This window comes from Pelecanus crispus, chromosome 1 (genome assembly GCF_030463565.1).
Source record: "Pelecanus crispus isolate bPelCri1 chromosome 1, bPelCri1.pri, whole genome shotgun sequence".
In the NCBI taxonomy this organism is placed as follows: domain Eukaryota; kingdom Metazoa; phylum Chordata; class Aves; order Pelecaniformes; family Pelecanidae; genus Pelecanus; species Pelecanus crispus.
Window position 1 is genome coordinate 200,282,179 of NC_134643.1, and position 22,973 is coordinate 200,305,151.

At 44.1% G+C, this 22,973-nt stretch overlaps 2 protein-coding genes across 5 annotated transcripts in view; one reads left to right on the forward strand and one right to left on the reverse strand.

Moving 5' to 3' along the window:
• The window catches only part of NBEA (neurobeachin), a 532,307-nt gene that overhangs the window by 145,471 nt on the left and 363,863 nt on the right, over nucleotides 1-22,973 (reverse strand). For all 4 annotated transcript variants that reach the window (XM_075727933.1, XM_075727935.1, XM_075727932.1 and 1 more), the window contains one exon: nucleotides 12,692-12,828. In XM_075727933.1, coding sequence (XP_075584048.1) covers nucleotides 12,692-12,828 — 137 coding nt within the window. The remainder of the gene's footprint in view (nucleotides 1-12,691; nucleotides 12,829-22,973) is intronic.
• Nucleotides 8,855-9,934, forward strand: MAB21L1 (mab-21 like 1). Its single transcript, XM_009487841.2, has one exon. It carries the CDS (start codon nucleotides 8,855-8,857, stop codon nucleotides 9,932-9,934), a length of 1,080 nt encoding a protein of 359 aa, XP_009486116.1.

Genomic DNA, 22,973 nt, shown 5'->3' on the forward strand with positions numbered 1-22,973 from the left:
AAAAGTTATCCATCCAGTTAAAACAGCAAATGAAATAAAGAGATTTTTTTTTATTTAAACACATATGGCTTTTGCCTGCAATACTGATCACCACAAGGTCTACAGATGCCCGTGGCTAAATTGTACACTGGCAGATGCACACAAGGGAAAACTGTGTTAATGCAGCGTGGTGAACAAAACAAATGAAGAACTGAATTTCAGGGAGGGGTGAGGGAGAGAGGACTTCTTTTACCCTATCGAGATACGCAGTTTGCCTACCAAGAGTGGATAAGGTTAGTTATAAATTTAACCTGAAAAGTTTTTTTCTCACCCCCTATGTCAAAAATCTAAATAGTATGTGTAGAAGAAAACATCCACGCAGTTCCATACAATTTTGTAAGGTACGGATTATAAATAATGGGTTTGCCAAGATAAATGGTTATATTATTTCACCTTTACAATTAAGGACTAATAATACATAATGAATGTACTCACAGAATATAATGAGAAAACTGTTGCCCAACATACTTGCCGTCATTTTTTACCTACTTAAAGAAGCAATCTCTTGAAGTGTAGCTGAAAATTGCAAGCATTACGGCACAACCTAGCATATGTGATATATTCTTGTGTGCTTCAGAGCGCTAGTATGAGTTCCACACTTGTTAATTGTTCCTTTTTATAAGGTCATTTTAAAAATTTAAGTCAAAATTAGCCAGTTCGTTCCTGGAAATGAGTTGCAGAAGAAAACAAGAAATGGAGATGGTAAAACATTCACTGAAAATAAGACAGAATCGTATTGATGGCAGTAACTTCTCTCTTAATAGGTCTGTACACACTGCAGAACTTTAAAATCACCACCGTAATGACCAAATAAAAAATAGTAAAGAATATATTTACATGTATCTTGAGTACATCACACAACACAAATCCACCTCTTTAAAGCCACTGTTGACAAAAAAAAAAAAAAATCCTGGAAGTTTCCTTTAATTTTACAAAATAATTAGTCTGTAACAACTGAAATGGTAAATAAAGAAGATTCAGAAATGTGAAATAATAAAGAGATCTCCTTTCCCTCATCTAAAACTAAGGAGACTTAAGAGAGAACATTATCACTACCTTAACAGATACACTGTAATTTTTTTCTTCTTTTCAGTGGCACTGATTTATTATAAACAATACCATGTCCAAATGGCAAAATCTATTTCTACTATTAAGAAAAATCAATAGTAATATTCCTTTAAGATAAACAGATATTTCCATAAGCAGCTAGTATTTCTCTTTCAACAACTGTATTGGAGATTTATGAAATTACAAGACTACATGTTACTCTTGTAGTCTTTCTCATTTCAATGACACTGGCACTATGCTGCAAAGGACCTGGTTCTGTATATACTGTCCTAAAGCTGGGCTGAAAAAATGGTAGAGAAAAGTAGGAAGGATGGTAGGTGATCTAGGTTATAGAATCATAGAATCATTTAGGTTGGAGAAGACCTTTAAGATCATCCAGTCCAACCGTTAACCTAACATTACCAAGTCCACACTAAACCAATCAAGGGTAGACTAGACTAAACCATGTCCCGAAGTGCCACATCTACCCATTTTTTGAACACTTCCAGGGATGATTAAATTTTCAGGTTAAATTTTCAAACCCAAGTAAGAGGAGAACGAGAGTGGTTTGCTCCTCTTAATAAGAGACTCAATTCTCCCCTAGATAAAATATTATGCTCTACAATGACAATGTTCCACCAGCTAAGAAAAAATGTTCAGAGTGGTGGTGGGAAAATCAATACATTTTAAAGGCCAAAAGATCATAGAATGGTTTGGGTTGGAAGGGACCTTAAAGTCATCTAGTTCCAACCCCCCTGCCATTGGCAGGGACACCTTCAACCAGACCAGGTTGCTCAAAGCCCCATCCAACCTGGCCTTGGTTCTAAGGCATCAAGTTTTTCCTGAAGAGATCTCTCCCCTTCTTCCTTAAATAATAAATTGGTTGACATGTTTATATTACAGTTATAGCCAGGATATTTTTAGGAACAATGAACAATTGTTTGTACTTGTTTTTTAGCAAGTAGGTTGCTTATATTTAAGCCTGTTAAAAGATTCTGTACCTTTTGGGAGTTATATAAATAGTCCTGAATACTCAAAAGTACATGAAAAATACAGTTTTGAGATTTTTGAAAGCATAATCTTTCACTCATTTCTCTGAATAACCTCACCCTCCTAGTAAAGGCTTTAAGGCACATTAGGGAAAGCATTTTTGTGGGAGCATCTTGTTAAAATATGGACAAAACAGCACTGTCCTTTCTCAAGAAGCTAATTCAACACTACTGCTAAAACACAATGAAATTAATAGGCAAGTTCTGCTTGACAGAAGAGTAGATGTTTGGGCCAAAAATATATTTCCCAAGCAATGCACTATTTGAGCTTTCAGATATTTTAAAGACACACTGCATTTCATACTGTTCATAAGTTAACCTCCAAATGTTATCCCACTTTGGCCCTGATCCTGCAAATAACTGCCCATGCACTTAACTGTGAGCCTAAAGAAGCCCCTGACGTCACCAGAACCAGCTGAATATTTCGCTAACCATGTGTGCATTGGCAGGATCAGGGCCTTCATAGGGTTCAATGAAACGTATTAATCACTCATGACCAACTCACTCAACTCCTCCCTTCACTGTTATTTGGAAAGAAAATATCGGAAAGCTATACACTACATTAAAAAATATGTCTGCATTGAAATATGTTAGGCATGTCTTTTTATAGCTAAATCGAGATAAAGTGAGTTACACAGGTAATTTACAATACCCATACCATTGAATGGGGAGTGGATAAGTTTCATTTTGAGTTAGAGGGACCTAACATGCCCGAACTATTGGCAACATGAAAATTAGCAATAAACACATTACATGACAAAATGTATATGAAAAGATGGTGCTTACTTACAGCTTTATATAGGCTAGTGTTCAAAGATGTTAAGCAACATGTTTTCTGCTGATTTCAACAGCTCTAGCAGCTCCCTACAAGATGATGTAGTTTAGTTTGCTAGTCGATATGAAACCAGCTTACAGAAAACACCAGTGACAAAAATATGTATGTTCAAGACATACCACCCTCCCATTTTGAATGGTTACTCATAAAACATAGCATGAACAAGCTTAGTGATGCTATAATTTATATAATGATGCATTTCAAATGCTGCCACACTCCAGTTTTGACTTACATTTTCTAATGCTCTAGTCCTCTTTCAGACAATTGTGTTCCAGGGCTAGAAGTTACCAAGGGGAAAGGTTAGTTTAGACATGAAGTCTTCAGAAGCTGCTCATCCAACACACACAGCTTTATTTTCAAGGTCAACGTTGAATATTTTCAGTCATTTAATCATATACAGCATGAGAGAGTAATGAGAGTTCTGCAGTGTTGGATGACCCACTACAGTTGTAGTAGATTAAAAGGCGCTAATCCCCACTGATTCCACACTCCTCTCGCAGTTCAGCAGAAAAGAGCGTTCTCCAAGCAGGAGATCTTTAAAAAAAAAACAAACCAGTGTTGGACTGCTTAAATAAAACACTGTACTTTAAGGAATGTCTGGCTTTGGAGAAGCTGATGGAGAAGTGAACCAAATGAATAATTCAATGGATTTTTTTCCTGCTTGAATGTTTCTGCAGTTCTAGCTAAAATTACAGTTGTGCAAGCTCTATGTTTACTTTTGAGATGTAACATTTTAAAGAAAACAAATCAATTAGTGGGTTTTTTTTTCCCTTAACAGATTGCAGATTAGAGGAATTTAAAGCATTAACAGTTCATCCATAAGACCTAGGATGACCCAAGCCCAACAATAATGCAAACTCTTTGCTTGATTTTTTTTATTTTTAATTGGAAGAGAATACACACACATGTTAAGTTTAGCATTAATGAATGCTAATTTGTGTACTGTAAAAAGGACCTATGTCACATTTTTTCAAAAAAGTAGAAAACATTTGCAGAAAACTGTAGATAACAGAAAAAAAAGTTTGTGTACCTAATTATACAGAAATTTGTACCCAAAAATCTAAGTAATGAAGTGTGTAAGTTCATTAAAATTGCACTTTTGCAAACACTACAGCAACTTACATTTAAACTTAACTTTTTATTTGTTCCTAAATTTGAAAGTGTAGTCAAAAAGTAAACTACAAATAAGGATACAGAAAACTGCGGGTACCATCAACTTCTATCACAAAAAACAATGATGCTGCCTATTTTATATAATGTGACACTTAAAGCAAACGTGGCACGAATATCGGTGTTGAGTTTTCCTACTTGAAAAAAAGTAAATTTATTGTTGCTGGCAGGATGATATGGATGAAATAACCAGGATGAATTGAGGGGGGAAGGGGAGAAAGAGGAGCCAAGAAATCAGATACATTCAATGAGCCTTCAAACTCACTTCAGCAGTAGGGATAAATAATTTAATCAACTCAGCTTCATTTTTTTCCTAGCTCCCTAGCGCAATAGGCAGATATTAAAAAATAAAACTTTAAAATTCATGAGCAGTTGTGTGTGGAAGAACTATAACTATATAATAAGAAATATAAAGTGATATCAACGCAAGCACTTTGTGTGTATCTCCATGTGCATTTTAACTCAGTTTTCACCACATGAAAAGGAATTATTGGTGAAATTCATACATGGCAACTTTCTTTTTTTCCTTTTTTTTTTTTTTTTTCCAAATTACATTTTGGGGGCGTGGGCAAGTACCTGCAGTCAAAGGTTTGAACACCGCTTGGCTTTTTGGCTAACATGAGCTCTACATGACAAGGCACTGTAGTTTGAAAGATTTGAAATAACAAGCGGAGTCCAACAAATGCTGCTATAGTGCCCCCTAATTAGGGGAAAATATCTAGAAAACAGTAATTTGGTAAAAGTAACCGATATCATATGGCACCATTATCATGACAAATGATCAATCATCATTTTAATGAGGTGATTTTAATCTCAATTTTCCAGAACAACTCAATACATATAAAAATAAAACTCCGTGATGAAAAGGTGTTCCTTCCTTTTATAATTTATGAAGGACACATTAATAACTACGGAGAAAAACTAACTGCAGTAAGTGGTCAGAAGCTTCGAAAATATTCATACGTTAGATCATATATAGTCAGATAGATAATAATTTTCAGAATCCAAAGCAAACCACCGACTTTTTGCCATGTTAAACGACGAGGTCACCTTAGCAGTTACATTTCAGTGGTTGACTGAATGCCTAAATCCACAAATTTTCAAACCATCAAATGTTTATTGGGTATGTGTGAAAATGAAATGATGTAGTGAAGTTAATAGCAACCTTCAGTGCTAAACGTCACCCAGCCAAGGCGAGGACTAGTATTTCCTATAGCCACCAAGATCTAAGAAATACGAATAACCTGCATTACTTGATATCATAGGTTAATCTTAGCATTATACAGTGAAAGCTCTGATTTAGGATATAGGACGTATTTTTTATTTAAACTAATTCTGCCCCGTTATGAAAATTGAGACTATCGGCCGCTTAAAGGTACGACCTGTCGCCTTTTGCCTTTAGAAACGGGATTTACTGAGCTAAAACCCACGGGGCAAAAATAAACAAAACCATCAGCCGAAACATTTCCCTCTTTAACGTGTAGTTCTGATGCAGCTGAAGCGATGAGAAGGCGAAGCGGGGCCGGTGTGCCCCCTGCGCAGGAAAGGGCTGTTCCCCTCGGCGGAGATGGCAGGAAGGGACAACCTTTTGTCCGCCCGCTTTAACTTTCTTTTTTTTTACACGGCGCTGGTATGTAACCTCACGGGGAAGGAGCTCTTTCTTATTTAAATGGCAAAGAAGCCGCCCCCGACGAGGCAGGGCCGGGGGTTTCGCGCCGGCCGGCTCCGGGGCCGAGCGGGGCGGGGACCAGGGCCAGGGCCGGCACCGCCGCGGGCCTTTCCCCGCCCCAGGCGGTCCCCGGGACCCGCCCGCCGGAGTTGGACCCAACTTCGCCGCTCTTCCGTCCCCCGCACAGCCCAGCCGTGCCCTGCCTCGGCCAAAGCCGCGCCCGTGTCCGAGGGCAGGGCGCGACCGGCATCGCCCCCGGCCCCGAGGGGCGAGCGGGGAGCGGAGGGGGGGGGGGCGCGGGGGTCGTCCCGGGCCCCATCGGCGGGGGCAGTGGGGCGGGATGAGCCGGGCCGCCGAGGTGCCTCCCCCTCCCCGCCCGCCGGCGCGGCCCGCGGCGGTGCCGCCGAGCCGGCTGCTCGGCGCGGCCGCAGCCCGCGGAAGGGGGGAGAGGGCCGGCCCCGGCCCCGGCCCCGGCTCCGGCCCCGGCCCCGGCCCCCGCCGCCGCCGCCGCCGCCGCGGCAGGTTCCCCGCGCAGCCGGGGGCAGCCGCCGGTATGAGCAGCGGGGGCCGGCGGCGGCGGGGAGGCGCCCGCCTGTCCCCTCGGAGCCAGCGAGGACCCCCGTAAGTGCCTGCTCGGGGGAGGCGGGGGGAGCCGGCCCTCCCGGGGGAGGGAGGCGGCGGCCCCGGACCCCGGGCGGGGACGGCGGCAGCGGCCGGCGGCTGCGCTCCTCGGGGGCGGCTCGGGAGGCGCCGCCACCGGACCCGCCGCGGCCGGGGGCAGCCACGGGTGTTCGCCCGGCGCCCGCCGCCTGGCCGGGAGACCTCTGCGGAGGAGGGAGAAGAGCCGGGAGGAAACGAGCGCCTCTGCGGCCGAAACAGCCGGAGAGCGGCCGCCCCTCCGCCGTCGGCCGGGGGGCTGCGGCCGAGGAGAAGAAAAGCTGCTGCGGGACGACCCGTCTGTCACCTGCAGTTTTTCAGCGAGGCGCCCCAAGGCAGCCCCAGCCCCGCTCTACTAATGGGCAGAAAATGATTCCCGCATCAGCTTCCTCCTAGGAAGCGGCACGGGGAGCACCCGTACACACGCCAGACCGAGCGAGCCAAGCACAGAGTCAGAAATTCTTCGCTACGTGCAATAAAGTTGGTCGCATTAATACGTTGAATAAATGTCGTGAAGCGTTCTTTGCTGGAATGACTTCTCCTTAGCGATGGATATGCCTGTGACAGTTACTTTAAGAATTAGCAACCGGGCAGTAGATTAAAGATCCCAAGCGATTAAAAGCTTTGCTCTTTTTTTTTTTTTCCTTAAAAAAAAAAAAAAAAAAATTTAGGGTTCTCTTGACGTGAAGCTCAGTAAATGCTGCAAAGCGGAAGAGTTTGCCACTCCATTTGCAAATAAAGGTCCCGATTACTAACACTTAAGGTACCGAAGGAGAAATTTGCTAATTACACATCACACACACGAAACCCCAAACTGTCACATTAGTAGCATGCCAGCATGTTTGCAGTCGCTAGCATCCCTCCCGTGTGCACATTTACTAAACGCAGCTTGCTAGCAGAGCTCGCTATACGATAAACCGTCCAGGTTTGAAATTAATAGATACTTCTAGTGCGTCTCAAAAAGCAGCTGAACATCCACTCTTCACAACGCATCGGAGCGCTATACGGGATATAAAAACGAAGCTAAGAATTGGCAGATGAGATTTACCGTTCATATCTGCTACTTGATTTCTGGAGGGACCGTGAAAAAGACCTGACAGATACGTTTAGCGATTGATTCTCCCTTCATAAGGTACAAACACAAAAAGCAAGGCAGAGACAATGCCGAAATGCATTAAACCTCAAAATCGATTAGAGCCCGTCAGAAGATCTTTTAAAACAATACAGATCGTGGACTTTTGCGTAATATTTTATTCCAAAGGACACTAAATTTGCCGTGAATCTGCTGCCTTGTTCACTGCCCGGTTCGCGAGAGGAGGAAAAAAAAAAAAAAAAACCAAACCCAAAACCAAACCACAACAACTTCTCGCTTGCAGTTACAGACAACTATCAGGAGGAAAGGACAGCGTGATGTGACGCCAAGTGTGAGTTAATGAATTTACGTCTCTGCCGCTGCAAGAGCGAGCCCGGTCTGTAGCTCCCTAGTTGATGGATGCCCATTAATACACCTGCATTCGCGTCCCGGCCGTGGGGCGGCACGCAGGGATTCGGTGCGGGGCGGCACAGTTTTGCCAAGTCCTTGCGAAACGTCAATACCCTTCAAGTTACACCCAAAGGAGAACGATTGCTCTTGATTGCCGAGCGTACAGATGACCGGGGAGGTTTTTCTGCCAGTAACCTTCTACCTTTCTGTACGTGCCTGCGTGTGCGTGTGTGTGTGTGTGTGTGTGTCTGTGTATACATATCTATCTCCTAGAGAGGGATTAATTAGCCGGGTTTGAGCTGAAAGAGGCTGCAGTGACGAGCCCAGTGGCGATTGGCCGCCCGCCTGCCTGGCCCTGCCTTTATAATTTCCACACGAGTGCATCTGGGCTCTTATACAAACCAACAGCCAGCTTCTTCTGACATATACACACACACACGGCACTTTTTCCACCATCTGATTAACCACCCTGCACACACACAGTGATTACTACGGGAAAACATAAATAAATACGAAGAGGTTTTATTATTTTGACTACTGGAAGCCTCGCTGTGTCTCAGTGCAACTTTTGTTTTTCTTGCTGCTGGGGAAGGTGCAGCTCTCGATGCTTTCCTCTCACTCACGGACCCTTTAAAAAAAGGGGGAGGAAAAATATCGCCCCCTCCAGTCCCCCGCCCGCTCCCCCCCCCCCCCCCCGCCACACACACTTCAAGACGGCTGATCTAAAAAAGCAGGAAGAGAGCATCTGAGGAGCAGCAGCCCCAGCGCATTTTGAAAAACATTTGTTACATTTCAGAGTGCGGCAGCCTGTTTCTCCTCTGAAGTTGGCTCCAGCCTTAGCAGCCGCATTGGATCCCACAGCCTATTGCGAGACTCCGGTATACAACCCGGATCTCTGCCCCAACATGATCGCGGCCCAGGCCAAGCTGGTGTATCATCTGAATAAATACTACAACGAGAAATGCCAAGCCAGGAAAGCTGCCATCGCCAAAACGATCCGAGAAGTCTGCAAAGTGGTGTCGGACGTGCTGAAGGAGGTGGAGGTGCAGGAGCCTCGCTTCATCAGCTCCTTGAACGAGATGGACAATCGCTACGAGGGGTTGGAAGTCATCTCCCCCACGGAGTTTGAAGTCGTGCTGTATCTGAACCAAATGGGGGTTTTCAACTTCGTGGACGACGGCTCCTTGCCGGGCTGCGCTGTGTTAAAGTTAAGCGACGGGCGCAAGAGGAGTATGTCCCTCTGGGTGGAGTTCATCACGGCGTCTGGCTACCTCTCCGCTCGCAAAATCCGGTCCAGATTTCAGACTCTGGTGGCTCAAGCCGTGGATAAGTGCAGTTACAGAGACGTGGTAAAGATGGTGGCGGACACCAGCGAAGTGAAGCTGAGAATCAGGGATAGGTACGTCGTGCAGATCACTCCGGCGTTCAAATGCACGGGGATCTGGCCGCGGAGTGCTGCCCACTGGCCGCTTCCCCACATCCCCTGGCCGGGACCCAACAGGGTGGCGGAGGTCAAGGCGGAAGGCTTCAACCTCTTATCCAAGGAGTGCCACTCGCTGGCCGGCAAGCAGAGCTCGGCCGAGAGCGATGCCTGGGTGCTGCAGTTCGCGGAAGCCGAGAACAGACTGCAGATGGGCGGCTGCAGGAAGAAATGCCTCTCCATCCTCAAAACCTTGCGGGACCGTCACCTGGAGCTGCCGGGCCAGCCCCTGAATAATTATCACATGAAGACTCTGGTTTCCTACGAATGCGAAAAGCATCCCCGCGAATCGGACTGGGACGAGTCGTGCCTGGGGGACCGGCTCAACGGGATTTTACTGCAGCTCATCTCCTGCCTCCAGTGCAGGAGGTGCCCGCATTACTTCTTGCCCAACTTAGACCTCTTTCAGGGCAAACCTCACTCGGCCCTGGAAAACGCGGCCAAACAAACGTGGCGACTGGCTAGGGAAATACTTACCAACCCGAAAAGTTTGGAGAAACTTTAGAGGGTAACTATAAAACCGGCCCGACCGATAAATCTGCTTATTTCCCCGTGAAGTTTAAGCTGCCTGTTCGAAAAGTCAAATATTTCCACTTGACAATGCGAATAATATTCCCTTTTAAAAAGGAATATAGCTTAGGCTCTTCACAAAGAAAAGCAAGTAAGAACAGCAAGTATCGTTCCTCCTATCTTCGTCACGGTTTTGCAGTTCCCCGTGGAAAAAAAAAAAAAAAAAAAAGGAGAAAAAAAAAAAAGGAAAAAAGAAAGTGTGTTACCCGGAAAGCAAAATTGGCCGTAATTTAACATGATTGTGACCATTCTGCCTAGAAACGGTACCAATGGATTATAACAAACCCCCGGTATTTTTTATGTAAATCCTCTGTGAGTAAAAGCTATTTGGATATGCCACCTGAACAAACCCTAATGTACCTTTTAATTTGTATCAAATATTGTGATCTCACATTGTCTTTGAAATTGTGGATGTTGGTGTTTTGTGATTTGGTGAACAGAAGTTAAATTGCCATTTTGGATACTTCAAGGACATTTCCTGCTAAAGCGAAGATACCATTTAAAAAGGTAGATTTTATCATGGTACTTTTGTTAATTGTCTTTTGAAGTGTCTGAACTTAACAAGTTTACATTTTTCGTTTCATATATATTGCTTGTTCTATTTCTAACATTCCATAAATATACTTGAAATGTTATTTAAATATATTCAAAAGAAATTTGGATTCTGCTTATATAATAACGCTTGAATATTGGAATTATATATTTGAAAATGCACTTGAAATACACTGGATAATTACCTTTTGTGATTTAGATTTTAATTTCTGTTGCTGATTTATTTAATTACAAGCTAATAAATGAAGTAAAATGCATATGGGTAAGCGTTTCAATACCGGATCAAGTTTTCTACTTGAAAAACCAGAGGCAGCTATGTTTTGTGAATTTTGCCTTTCTCTTGGTAGTTGCTTAAATCAGAAAACTTAAGGGCAGTCGCCTGATTTTGCATTTTGAATAGTTTTGTAGCACAGGGAAATATTGGTGGTACAAACACATTAGAATTTAGCTCCGGATGACCATCAGCGACTGTCAGGCACCGATGTAGTTATTAATGCAGTAACACTTTTTCAGCCGTCAGAAAAGAAATCTATTTTTGAAAGGTTTGCTACACGGCGCTGATGTGTTTCTGCTCGGTTTTGAACAAAGCTGAAGAAACACAACATATCCCTGAAGCAGTCAGTGTGCTGAGAAGGAGTGAGCCTGATAAAAGTAGCATTTTGGCGCAAGCAGTAATAAAGAAGAAAATAAAATTTATAGGTGAAAGGTTCAAGCCGGCACCAATAAAGTGAACAACAATATTACTTCTGACCTACAAATCCGTTATGAATGGGATAAGATCGCCAGTTGCACTCCCAGAAATCAAGCCCCTGCGCTCCCAGGGCATTCAGAGGGAATAACATGTGCGTGTCTACAAAACTGCAAGTGATCCAAAATTGCCTATCCGTATTGCAACGCCTGGTCCTTCTCCGTATGCATTTCTGTAACGCGGCTTTAAGAACAAAACGCAAAATAACAACGCGGATTTTGTTTAGTACCCTAACAGTCAACAAGTGCTGAAAGAGGCCGATCGCCTGTGTAACACCCACCAGCAACTATTTTCAGTGGGTGCACGTTAACGAAACCGTTATACCCAGAGATTGTGACAGAATATCTTTTTTTTTTTTTTTCAGCACTGCGAAGAAAGTTCCGAGTTCGAGAAATTATTCGTCAAAGAGAGATCACCTTATTACAAACGTATTCAGACGAGGTCGCTAGCATTTTTCTTGGAAATTATTTATGATTGTTCTGCAGACACCCCCCCCCCCTCCCCAAAGGTCTTCGTAAAAGTACCTCCCCTATTTTCTCTCTTCTAACATTTTCCAGCGCAATAACAAAGAAATAAAGCAACAGAGATAAGAATAAAAAGAGATGCAGGCGAGAGGAGCGCCCTGTAGCACACGTCCCTTCCGTATGTCCCCTCCTCCCCTCGTGGCAGCCCCCCGCTCCGTTCCCGCGGGGAGGAAGCCACGCAAAGGTTTCTGCTCAAGTCACGCACCCCTGCTCTGTTGCGGCTGGGCTGGAGGTTTTCGCGGAAGCCGGGGGGTTGGGGGGGGGGGGTTGGGGGGGGAGGTGGGGCGGCGCTGGGGAATTGGTAGAAGTAAACGACTTCAGAAAAAAAAACCCAGAGCTTTCCCAGGAATCAAGTATTGGGTACATGCCTATTTCCTTTTTTTTTTTTTTTTTTTTTTCCCCGCCCAGAAAAATAAGCATTAACTTGCATTTCAGCAGTGTTTACTCAAATGCGCCGTATTTTCTTACATGGAAACTACCGTTCTTGAAATAACGGTATTCTCCGACACCCTCGGAAGGGGTAAAACCCTCCGCTGCCTCTCGCGAAGGCTGCGGGCTCAGACTGCTGCTCCCTCCAGGGATTTCAGAGCAATTGGCTTAACTACTAAATCTGACCACGTTCATACAAAGGCACCGAGGGAAAGGCTGTTGGAAAACGCGCACGCTGCCGTAATAGAGGATTTAACATCATTAATACATTGCGCTTTTTTTTTTTTCCCCCTGCCTTTTTTTTTTTTTTTTTTTTTTTTTTAAATAAAACGCAGCGAGAGGCGGCAGGCGGGAGCGCAGTTTGGAGGGAGGGGGCGGCTCCGGCGCACGTGGGACGGAACCGGGGCCGGGACCGGGGCCACCCGCTCGCCTCACTCACCTTAGGATCGATCTTCTTGAAGGCCGGGTCATCCTCGTCCACCTCGAAGTAGATTTCCGTGGTGGTGATGGAGAGCGTCCCCTTGGCCACCACCACGGGGGCGATGAGCTGTGCCGGCGTGCTGAGGACCACGGGGCCTGCAAGGCAAGGGCAGCGGCGTCAGGTTGGGCCCATCCCCGGTGGCCCTTCCCCTTCCCTCCGCCGAGAGAGCGCCCGGCGAGCCCCCTCGTAAAATTCTGTTTGTAAAGCGCCGTGTTTATCCCCCCCCTGCCCGCGGTCAGCGCTTTGAACTCCGCACTCGGGGCAGAAGCGAGTTGGTGAGCTCCGGGCTTGCGAGATAAATCAGCCAGCAGCGAAACTCCGAGGGGTTAGAGTGAAAAATAGCTGCCTCTTAGAAGTAGGTCCCTTCTCTTTTCGTGCCCTTTTGCTCCTCGTTAACACTATCGCTGTTTATGTGCGATAGCGGCGATTCGTCGCACGCAGCTTCGAGCCGGCAGCGAGGGGTCCCCGCGGCGGCCGGGCAAAGCGGCCCCGCAGCCCCTGCCCGCCGCCCCGTCCCCGCGAAGCCTGCGGGCATGGGTTTTAACTCTGCCTCCTGACCTCAACTTCGAAAAGTAGGACGAAAGATTTTGTTTTTTCTTTTTTTTTTTTTTTTTCTCACCCCAATAAACCTACTTCAATACCGCACGCACACAAAGGCTAGCGTCGTTAAATGTATTTACGGCAAGATAATTTTGATTTCAACTTGCTGCCGCTTAATCCTTTTAAAAGGACTGGAACAACACTTCGCTCAAATGTGTTCCTTAACGAGACGCTTGCAACGGGCGCTGAAAAGACGGGATGGGGAAAACCCATTGTAAAAGGCAGCCTTCTCCGCACAAATTGTTAGGTTTTCAATCAGGAAAAAAAAAAAACAAACTTCTGCTTTAATGCAAAAGACAAGAGGGGGTCACTTTTTCACCATCTTATCCTCATTACGAATGCAAGCTACGGTTAAAGCTGACCGTGTCGGTGTTTAGGAAGCCCACTTGCTCTAATGGAAAGAAAAGATTAAATATGAAGCACTCCTCTAGATTTTATTGCGAAAGCGTGTCGGGTCATTTGTATACACGTATATAAACGCACGCATCCACACGCATGCACCAGCACACGTCTGACATACAAATAATACGAGCCTCGGAATTGAGGAACTGGGTGCAACATCTGCCCGAGGCACCTTTCAGAAAGCGGCAGACCGATCACCTCCGTGACCGCTAAGGCTTTAGGTTGCTTCACGCAGTGAAAACTGCCCCCTGCAAGAAGGAGAACCTTGCTCCCGGGGCAGGGAGTGCCCGCGTACGCTCCCAGCCGCCGTCCCCAGCCGCTCGCCTCCCTGGGGACGCAGGCAGCGGCTGTCGGCGGGGCCTGGCGCGGCCCAGGCGAGCCCTGGGCTCCTGCTCGCACCAAGGCTAACGGGCAGGGAGGCAACCTTTCCCCCTCCCCCCGCACCAAGGCTAACGGGCAGGGAGGCAACCTTTCCCCCTCCCCCCGCACCCCACGCACACTCTACTACCAGACCTTGCAAGCCACACTTCAGATTCCTCACTTAGCCCAAATTAGCCCTGTATCGGCGCATCTAGCTGTCATGTTGTTAATGTTTTACTTCACTGTAACACCCAATTTGAGCCCGTTATTGCACAATGTTTTGCCATTCGCGCTGCAAAATAAATAAAGGGGAAGGCGCGGGTTCCCGTGTGTACAAGGGGAAGCTAAACCGCACGGTTTCAGTGACAGCTTTCAGCAGCCCAGCGTGGCGGGCTGGATAATATTGATACAAACTCTATTTTCTTTCATTTTATTGTTTTCCATCTCCTAATAAACCGGGGTAGCCTCTTGACCCTAGTCAGCTGATCGGAATCACATGCGCCGGGCTTGCTTTGCTGCTCTCCCCGTCTCGCCTCCATCTTCTCTCCCTCCCTTCGCGGTGAGAAAGGAGCCGAGCCGAGCCGAGCCGAGCCGGGGAAGCCCGGCTGCAGGCTCCAAAGGGCAAGGTGATCGATCCGAAACGCCGCTTTAAAGCCTCATCAATCTTCATCTAGGTTGCTCAAGTAATTACGCCCGGTCCTCTTGTACGATTACAAGTGGATTTGGGTTTCTATTCCCCAGGCCCCCTTTCTTTGTGTTTACAGAAGGGGGGTCTGGGCAGACAGCGGCCCCCTGCCCTGCAGAAGCACTTGCCCTCTCAAGCAGAGCGTCCCAGCCCTCCCCTCGCCCTTCCCCGCAGCGCGGCCGGGAGCCGCCGCTGGGCCCGGCGCACGGTGAGGGGCTCCCGGGCCTTTGTGCGGGAAGAAAAGCGCCTTCGGAAGATGCGTCTCGGAAACGACCCGATATTCTATCATCTTAAGGAGGCGTTTGTGGGCTTTGCTGAATCCCAGAAGGAAGACCATCAATTTAATCCAATTACCTCTTTTCCCTGGTGCTGTGTGGCTAAAATAAAAATAAAGCCGCCGCTATTTAATGGTCAAAAGGCCAAACCCTATAATCTGACATCCAGGAGAAGACAATAGGTGCGCCCCGGCTAGCGGGTGTGCTAGCGAAATGCGCTCCGTACTCCCGTGCTGGAGGAGGGGGCAGAGCTGCAACAGCGGGGGGGCGGAGGTGGAGGGAAAGGGGACATTCACTTCGTAGCCCGTTACTGAATGCAGGGGAAATCGGGGATTCCTGGCTTCCTCCTTCTCCTCCCGAGAAAACGCTCCGAGCTCCCAGACCGGTACCTTGGCATCTGCCCTGTGTTCTGCTCAGATGACACCCTAGATTTGTTGCAATGTAAACATGTCAGAGGTATTAAAAGGCGACAAAGAATAAGCGTTATTGTACTTTCCAGATGAGAAAACGTTTGCTTGTATTTTTTTTTTTCTCTTTCTTTTCTCTTTTGGTAAAAAAGAAGCAGAAAGCATAAGAAACGGCGGTCAAATTAGGGGACTTCGGGGGAGGGGGTGTTCAAACAAAGTTAAAAAAAATCTTCGCAGGTTTTTTTTTTTTCCCCCGAAAGCACAAAATGAAAAAATATTCGGTATTAACAGCGTGTCATTTTTACACTTGTCCTTTGGAAATCTCCAATTACAACTTCCAATTCCATAGCATGTTTAAGGAGCACTGAGTCTTTTTGTTGTAGCCTTCAGGGAGCAAGCCAGCCACTGAGAGAATACGAAATTAATCCACTGCAGCTATAGAGAGAGAGGATTATGTTTTAATCCCCTTTGGGATAGTCTCTGGATTTTAAGGATCCGATATTAAAATGTTTACATAGAGCATAATCAAAATACCGCAGATTTTCCATATGGCACCGAGCTACCGGGAAGCTTTGGGTCCCCTTCCCAGACCCAATTGATAATCTAATGAAACAAAAGCCGGGCACACCTGAGCCAAGAGCCGCGGGACGGGCTCATTCGCATGCGGGGAAGATAACGAGCTCCGGCTACCAGCCTCACCCTGGCCCCTCTGCGGCGGCGAGCTGCGCTTCTGCAGGGGATGTAAATATTCATTCCCAGCGCGGCTGCAGCCGCCGAGAAGCGAAGCGCAGCGCAGCGGGCTCTGCCCGCACTCGGGGCTGCGCTGCCGGGGCCCCCGGCCCCCGGGGATGCCGCCGGGCGCTCCCCGGCGCAGATCGAGAGCCACCGGCAAGGCCGAAGGCACTTCGCTTCCAGCTCCGGGGGAAAAGGCAACCTGTGGCTGCTCTGCTTCACCGAAGAGCTGGGGGTCTGTGGGGAGGACGCGCGTCTGGAGCGCTTGCCAGCTGCTGGGGCTCTGAGCAAGGGCATCTCTTTTTAAGGATCGTTCCGCTGCCTCTTCCCAACCTCTCTGAAGCGCTCGGGGCGGCCCACAGCAGCGAGGCAGCGACCTGAGAAAGAAGTTCTGGCCTTAAGAGCAGACCAGAAATCACTTCAGAGCCACACGTCTTGTAATCTGCTCAAATGGAGAATTTTCCGCTTTGCCTGATCCCTGTGGTCGGCACATGTGATTTACATTTCTAAAATAAACGCTACTGCGCCTATGCATTTTAAAAATAATATTTCCTTTCCAAAAGTAAATGATTGTGGGATTAGAAGGTCCCAGTGAACAAAAGCAGAACGTAATCTCTCTCCTCCCCTCCGTTAATTTTTGTTAAACAGGGACTTCGGTTCTTCTGTGCAGCTCTTGTATTTCAGTTCTTGTATTTTTCAAGATCAAGCAAAGAAATCAATGCAAGCGAAAAGTTCTATCAGGTGAAAGAGTTTGCTATCTATCTGCTAAAGCAATACCAGTAAAATGACACCCCTTAAGGAAAGCCCCAAAAGAGTGGTATTTTGAACTGTTATTTCAAACATTTTCATTTTCATAAAGTGTCTTTTTTAACCGTAAGAGCTAAAGATGTGTTACATTTATGAGCCTGAAAATTACACTGGAGGTATATTTCCTAAGATGATTGGGCATAATTACTCCTAAGTAGGATAAGATATATGCTTTTATATGCTGAATTGTGAAAACAAGTGATTTACCTGCTGCAGACTTAAAGTCCAACTTTTAAAATAATATTTTGGTGATTACTTACAGATTGAAAAATACTAGCTGGGACAAATACTTTGAAAACATATCCAATCAACTAGAGCAATTTAATTTTACACCCTACTGGTAATTATTCAGGAAAAAAAAGTGGTGAAAATTGTGATGTTTAATTTTTAGCTGACACTGTTTTAAAAGAAAAAACATCTTAATCTTTTTTTCATATACTGTTTAGCATGGAAAATACAAACCCAATTAGCTGAAACTAATACTTTACTATGTAAAATAGTTTGCATAAACTATAATTTGTAATTTGATATGATACTTAAACAAGAATTTTAAATATTAAGAATAATTATTAAAAATCACTCACAATGTACCTGAAATAAGACAGCTGAAATTCCCCCAGCACTTTAATTCTAAAGCCAAGTGTGTCTGACACTGACTTGCATTTAAAATGACTACAAATCCTTATACTTGAAACAATTTATACGTAAGACTCACTCAGGCTCACAAAAACTTCAGTTTCTTCTAATATAATAGCATACAAGCAGAAACGGGTATAGGCACCAGAAGCCTTTGGGAAAAGCTCTGTAGTCAGAAAAATATTTCAACCAATTAACATCATTAATATAATACATGCATTGCCATGTAAATAACAATTAAACAATGTAAGATTACTAAAAAACAATTCACAGAACTTAGTCTTTTTTATTCCTATTGTCTTCATAAATCTGATCCAAACTACCCTTTAAAAAGACTTCTGCAGTAAATATATTGAACTTACATGAGGATGGTTGCCCCCAATTTGTTCTCCACTATAGCAGATACAGGGAGTAACTCCTCCACTCAAGCCAAGGCTTTTATAAGAATGTATATATACAGCTCCCTTTACATATAATTTTCAACAGTTTCAATAAAGAGAACAATTTGCACAACTTTTTGATTGCAAAACCCAGAATCTAAGTCTAAACATGACTATAATCTTGTTTTTCTCCTCCCCCACTGAATAACAACCCCAATTCCTTTCCCTCGTTTTCAGAGATATCCAAGCTTACTTTGTTGGCTTTTTACTCTTGCACAATCATATGTTTCATATTGTGAGGGAGGGATTGATTTTTATTGTTTAAATTTCATGGCCAGTGTGGATAGGCCCTGATATCCAAAATTTTCCCCATTTTTTCCCCCTTTCCTCCATAAAGCACGTAACACTACTACTAACATCAAAGATCAACTTCAATGGTCTTTTTCAACAACAATAACTAAACAATTACAGCAACTCAATTCTGTTAAGTGGTGCCATAACAGCAAACAAATGTGTTTGATTAAAAAGAAAATGTAAATAAAAATAATCTTACGCATTACAACTGTGAATCAAATAGTAAGAAGTAAATACATATTTTTGGTGAGATTGTGAAAACAGTTAGTGTTGCTTCGGGAAAAAAAAGTTATTTTCTCTCAAATATATACGTACTTCCCACACATTTGAATGAAGTGACATATGCACCTCCACAGGCAAATTATTATCTGAATTCCATACCGTCCTGGTCACACTGAAAGGAAAATATAAAATAGTACTTCTTCCTGAGAGAAAACGTGTTTTGCAGTATTCCTAGGAGTAAGTATCTCTTTATGTTGTTCAAAGCGTGATAGAAGGCAACCACTTAATAGAACAGTTACAGAATATGCAGAGACAAGCTCAATACCGTACCAAAGTCAATCTTACTCAGTATCTGCTCACCATGGAACAATTAGCTGTGTGTTTAACAGCCTAAAGCAACTCAGAAAATCAACTTTTGCCCCCTTTTGCAAGTAAAGTCTGATTTGCTCTGTGGTATACATGAGAACCTCTGAACTGTGCTCGAGCTCTGAGTGGCTTACGTGGGTTTAGTATTGTTCCAGGATGTGTTCGAGCGCCAACCTGCCAGATGATCAGGTATTAATAATAATCAAGACTCCCCTTAATGATTTACAGCTGGCCAGAAACTTAAATATTTGGGATAGGGACCTCACTACTGCAGTGCATACATTTGCCACTTCAAAATTAGATTCATACAGTGTGCTCTGCCTGAAGCTATACCTTGGAAGGACTGAGTAATTTAAGCTGGTTTAGAAACTAAGAAGTTGATTGTTAAGCAGTGCATCCAGATGTCAGTATACTACAGTAATGCACTATGACCCGCACTGGCTTCCTCCTCTTTTTCAGGTAAAATTTAAGGTACTTCTTTTCAACCTAGAAAACCTTAAGTGATGCTAAACATGCCCACGTAAGTGACAGTTTTTCTCTCTGAGAGAGCCACTATACCTGTCTATTTAATCAAAAGGTAACAGAAAAAACACACCTTAGAAAAGCATATTTAATGTTGGAAGAAGAAAGGAGAAAGCAGAGATAGCATCCTGCTATAGCAGTATACCACTGAAACAGGAGCTCGTTTTAATGAGTCAGGAACACGAGGGATCAAATCCCAGTTGCAAGTCTCAGTAAACCAGACTTGACAGGTATCTTATACAGTCCAGCTTGTGTACCTTGTCATGCCAATAGAGCTCAATTGATTAGAAATGAAATGAAAGATGTGAGCCCTCAGCTTTCATTTCTTCTACTCTCCATTCTGGAAAAGCTCTTCAGGATAAACTGTAAGCCTTATACTTATTGAGACTGTAGTGAAGGGAAGTGTTATGCTTGTGATATTTTAAAGTTCACTTATTTGGTTAGCTACTCCTGTATGTGTGTGGGAAGAAATAAGTTGTTGAATTAGCATGTAACTTACTAGGTGTACTTCGAAGAATTATCTAAGATTCAATAGTTGTAACTTCAAAATTTTCTGAAAATATTAGTATCTCTAAACAACACCAGAATGAACAAAGAATGTTTTTGAGTGTAACTGTGTCTACTGGTTGATTGCATGTTTTGCTTTCCCACAGTTAGGGAACTTCTGAAGACTCTCCCACAAAGATTCTCTGGTACCTAACAAAAGGAGAACCGATGTGGCAGGCTCTGTCATGTAGGCTTTCTCCCTTAACCTGATTTCACTGCAGGAATTTTATTGCTTCTGAAATCCTTACTCCTGTGTTAATATTTGTTCAGAATGGCTTCCAGGTTCAGAAGTTACAAAGACAGAGGCTGACAGAGGATGCTCAAGTAAACCTTGTTTCTTTAGAAAGTCAAGCTAAAAGCACTCGCTTAAGAGGCTACCAGCAAGGACCGTCCAAATGCACTGGATGAGGCTGCCTCTCGTACAATTTCTGGCCAATCAAACCAAACTGTCTTCTTGACCGATTTTTTAGCTTGCTTCTATAGCACAAATGCTAAAACAACAACAACAACAAAAAAAGCAAAAAATCCTGTCCATAGGTCAGTGAAAGTTCTGGATGCATTCCTACCACTAATCTATGTTGGTCTATCGCTATAGGATCTTGTGAAGATTTTGGAGAACAGGGATTTTCATACGGAAATCAATTGCATAGTGAAGATGAAATAAGGTGCAGAACTGTGGAGTCTGGCTCCTTATGTCTAGGCCTGTCTTTCTGCAGTCTCTCTCCTCTATATCAGGTAGCTCATGAACTTGACCTTTGATCAGCTAATGAGTTCCATCCAAGGTGCGGTACTTCAGGACAAAGGAGAAGTTACAGACCTATGCACCAGGCAAGTGTGCACTTGTAGGGTCCTCTGTAGCCTAATTCTCCAGCCTTAGAAGTTTCAAATAAAATAATTTTGCAAGTTATGGGGGAAAAAAAAGAAGTTTAAGTAGACTGGTATGAGTGGACAGTAAGAGCACATGAAGCACTCTCAGAGCCTTCCATAATACAAAACAACAAAGTTTGAATCAATTTAATTTTAAAGCTTGGAAAGCAGGAAATCCGGCTGCCTTTTAAAAAGTTGAAGATGCTTAGACTTAGAATGGGGTGCAATAAGTTACAAAGAGAACAGCTCTTCAAAGCTGTGCTTAGGAGCACTATCATATGTGACTGACAACCACCTTATAAAATATTAAGCCATTTTGGATAGTAATGTGGAAAAAATGATTAGAATAAACACTGAGTTGACTAAAAATAGTATGTTATAGAAACTGTGGGTTTTTTTTTGTTGTTTTCAATGTGAAAGCCAACTACTTATCAAAAGTATAACTGTTTTCAGTTTATGCCTGAATCTATACTCTAAATTAAACTCATACAAATATGTTTTTCTTTTTTATACTTAGACTTGAGGATGAAAATCTGAATATATAATAAGCAGAAACTATGTAAATCTGTCTGAATTAAATGTCCATGTTTGGAAGTACAAGGCTTGTGTGGTTACGTGTCTACCATAAAAAGGGAAAAAGAATCACTCTTCTTCCACATTCCTGTCCCTTCCCCAAACAAGCAGCCCCCCGCAATGACATTCCTATCTTGAATGCTAATTTGCAAGAAAAATGGAGTTTGAGGGGAGAAAACTACTCAGGAGTGTATGCTGAATTCAGTGAATAGTTTCCACGGAGAAGCCTGAAAAACTAGGAGAAATATTAAGAGGTTTTTTGGTGTTTTCTAATGAAAATTTGGTATTTCTTATTTAACTGACGTATTTGTGCATGCACATATACATACATACTTTCTTAAAGAAAAAGACATAAACCATGGAAAAGCTTAAGGTACCTTAGCCACCTCCAGACAGAGAGAAAAAGAGTGAGAGAAAGAGAGTGGAGAGAGAGAAAAAAAGAGACAATAACTACTACCTCCGACTCTGGAAGTCTCAGAGGTGCACACTGTTGGAGGCTGAGAGAGAACTATTAGGAAGCGTCACTGCATACTTGTTACAGTCCTTCCTGGGCTTCCCCTGTGGTTGCTGCTTTCTGTCCCCCGTGGCGTCCCCACAGACCGTCAGTGCCATTCAGAGCCACTGGTGTACAGATGGCGACTGCCTGAGTGGAAGCGATGGCCGGGCAGGGCTCTCCCAGCCTCGCAGGAGAGGACACACCGTGGAGGAAGGAGAAAGGTTGGAGAGGGAAGTTGAGACCACTCTCAGGACCACTGTCATGCTTTACCCTCCAGGAGCTGAGAGGGATGAAGATGATTTCTTTCCTTTCCTCTCTCCCCTCCAAAACCTCCTGGGTAGGCTGCGGTCACTACTGGAGACAATATAATGTGCTATTCGGTCCTTTCTTTCAACCCATTACTGTGACAGCAGATAATGTAACTAAACTTTCTCTGGTTGTCCCCAAACAAATGATTTTTTATTTCTCTGCAAAATCTAATAATTTGAAAATCTGCCCTCTCAGTAGAGGTCCAAGTTATTGTTCTTTCCTTTAATTAAGAATATTTGCCGTTTGTCTAACTCCATTAGCAAAAACAATGGAAATGATCCTACATACCTTAAAATCATTTTGAGATGGCAACAGAAGAAAAAACAAGAAAACGTGCCCCTCCATTATTCCTTAAGAATAGGTAATAAAAAGTTGCAAACAGCTTTGCTTACCAGAGATTGTCTACACTGCTCAACTCTTGTAAAGAAAATTCAGTCTCAGATTTTGGCCATAAGAAATGTTATTGTAACTAAATATATATATATGTACAAATGTTAAATGCATATTATATACATAAAGATGAGTCAATTGTACTTAAGTATTCCATCCCAAATACTTATTTTGTGTGAGGTTTTTGTGGCTTTAGATGCAGTTCCTTGGTGTGTTAGTATTTTTATTACTGCATCTGGCCCTATGCAAGGCTTCAAAATAATTTCAGAAATGTAAATGAGTCCTTTGTTAGAACCTCGAAGAGACAATTT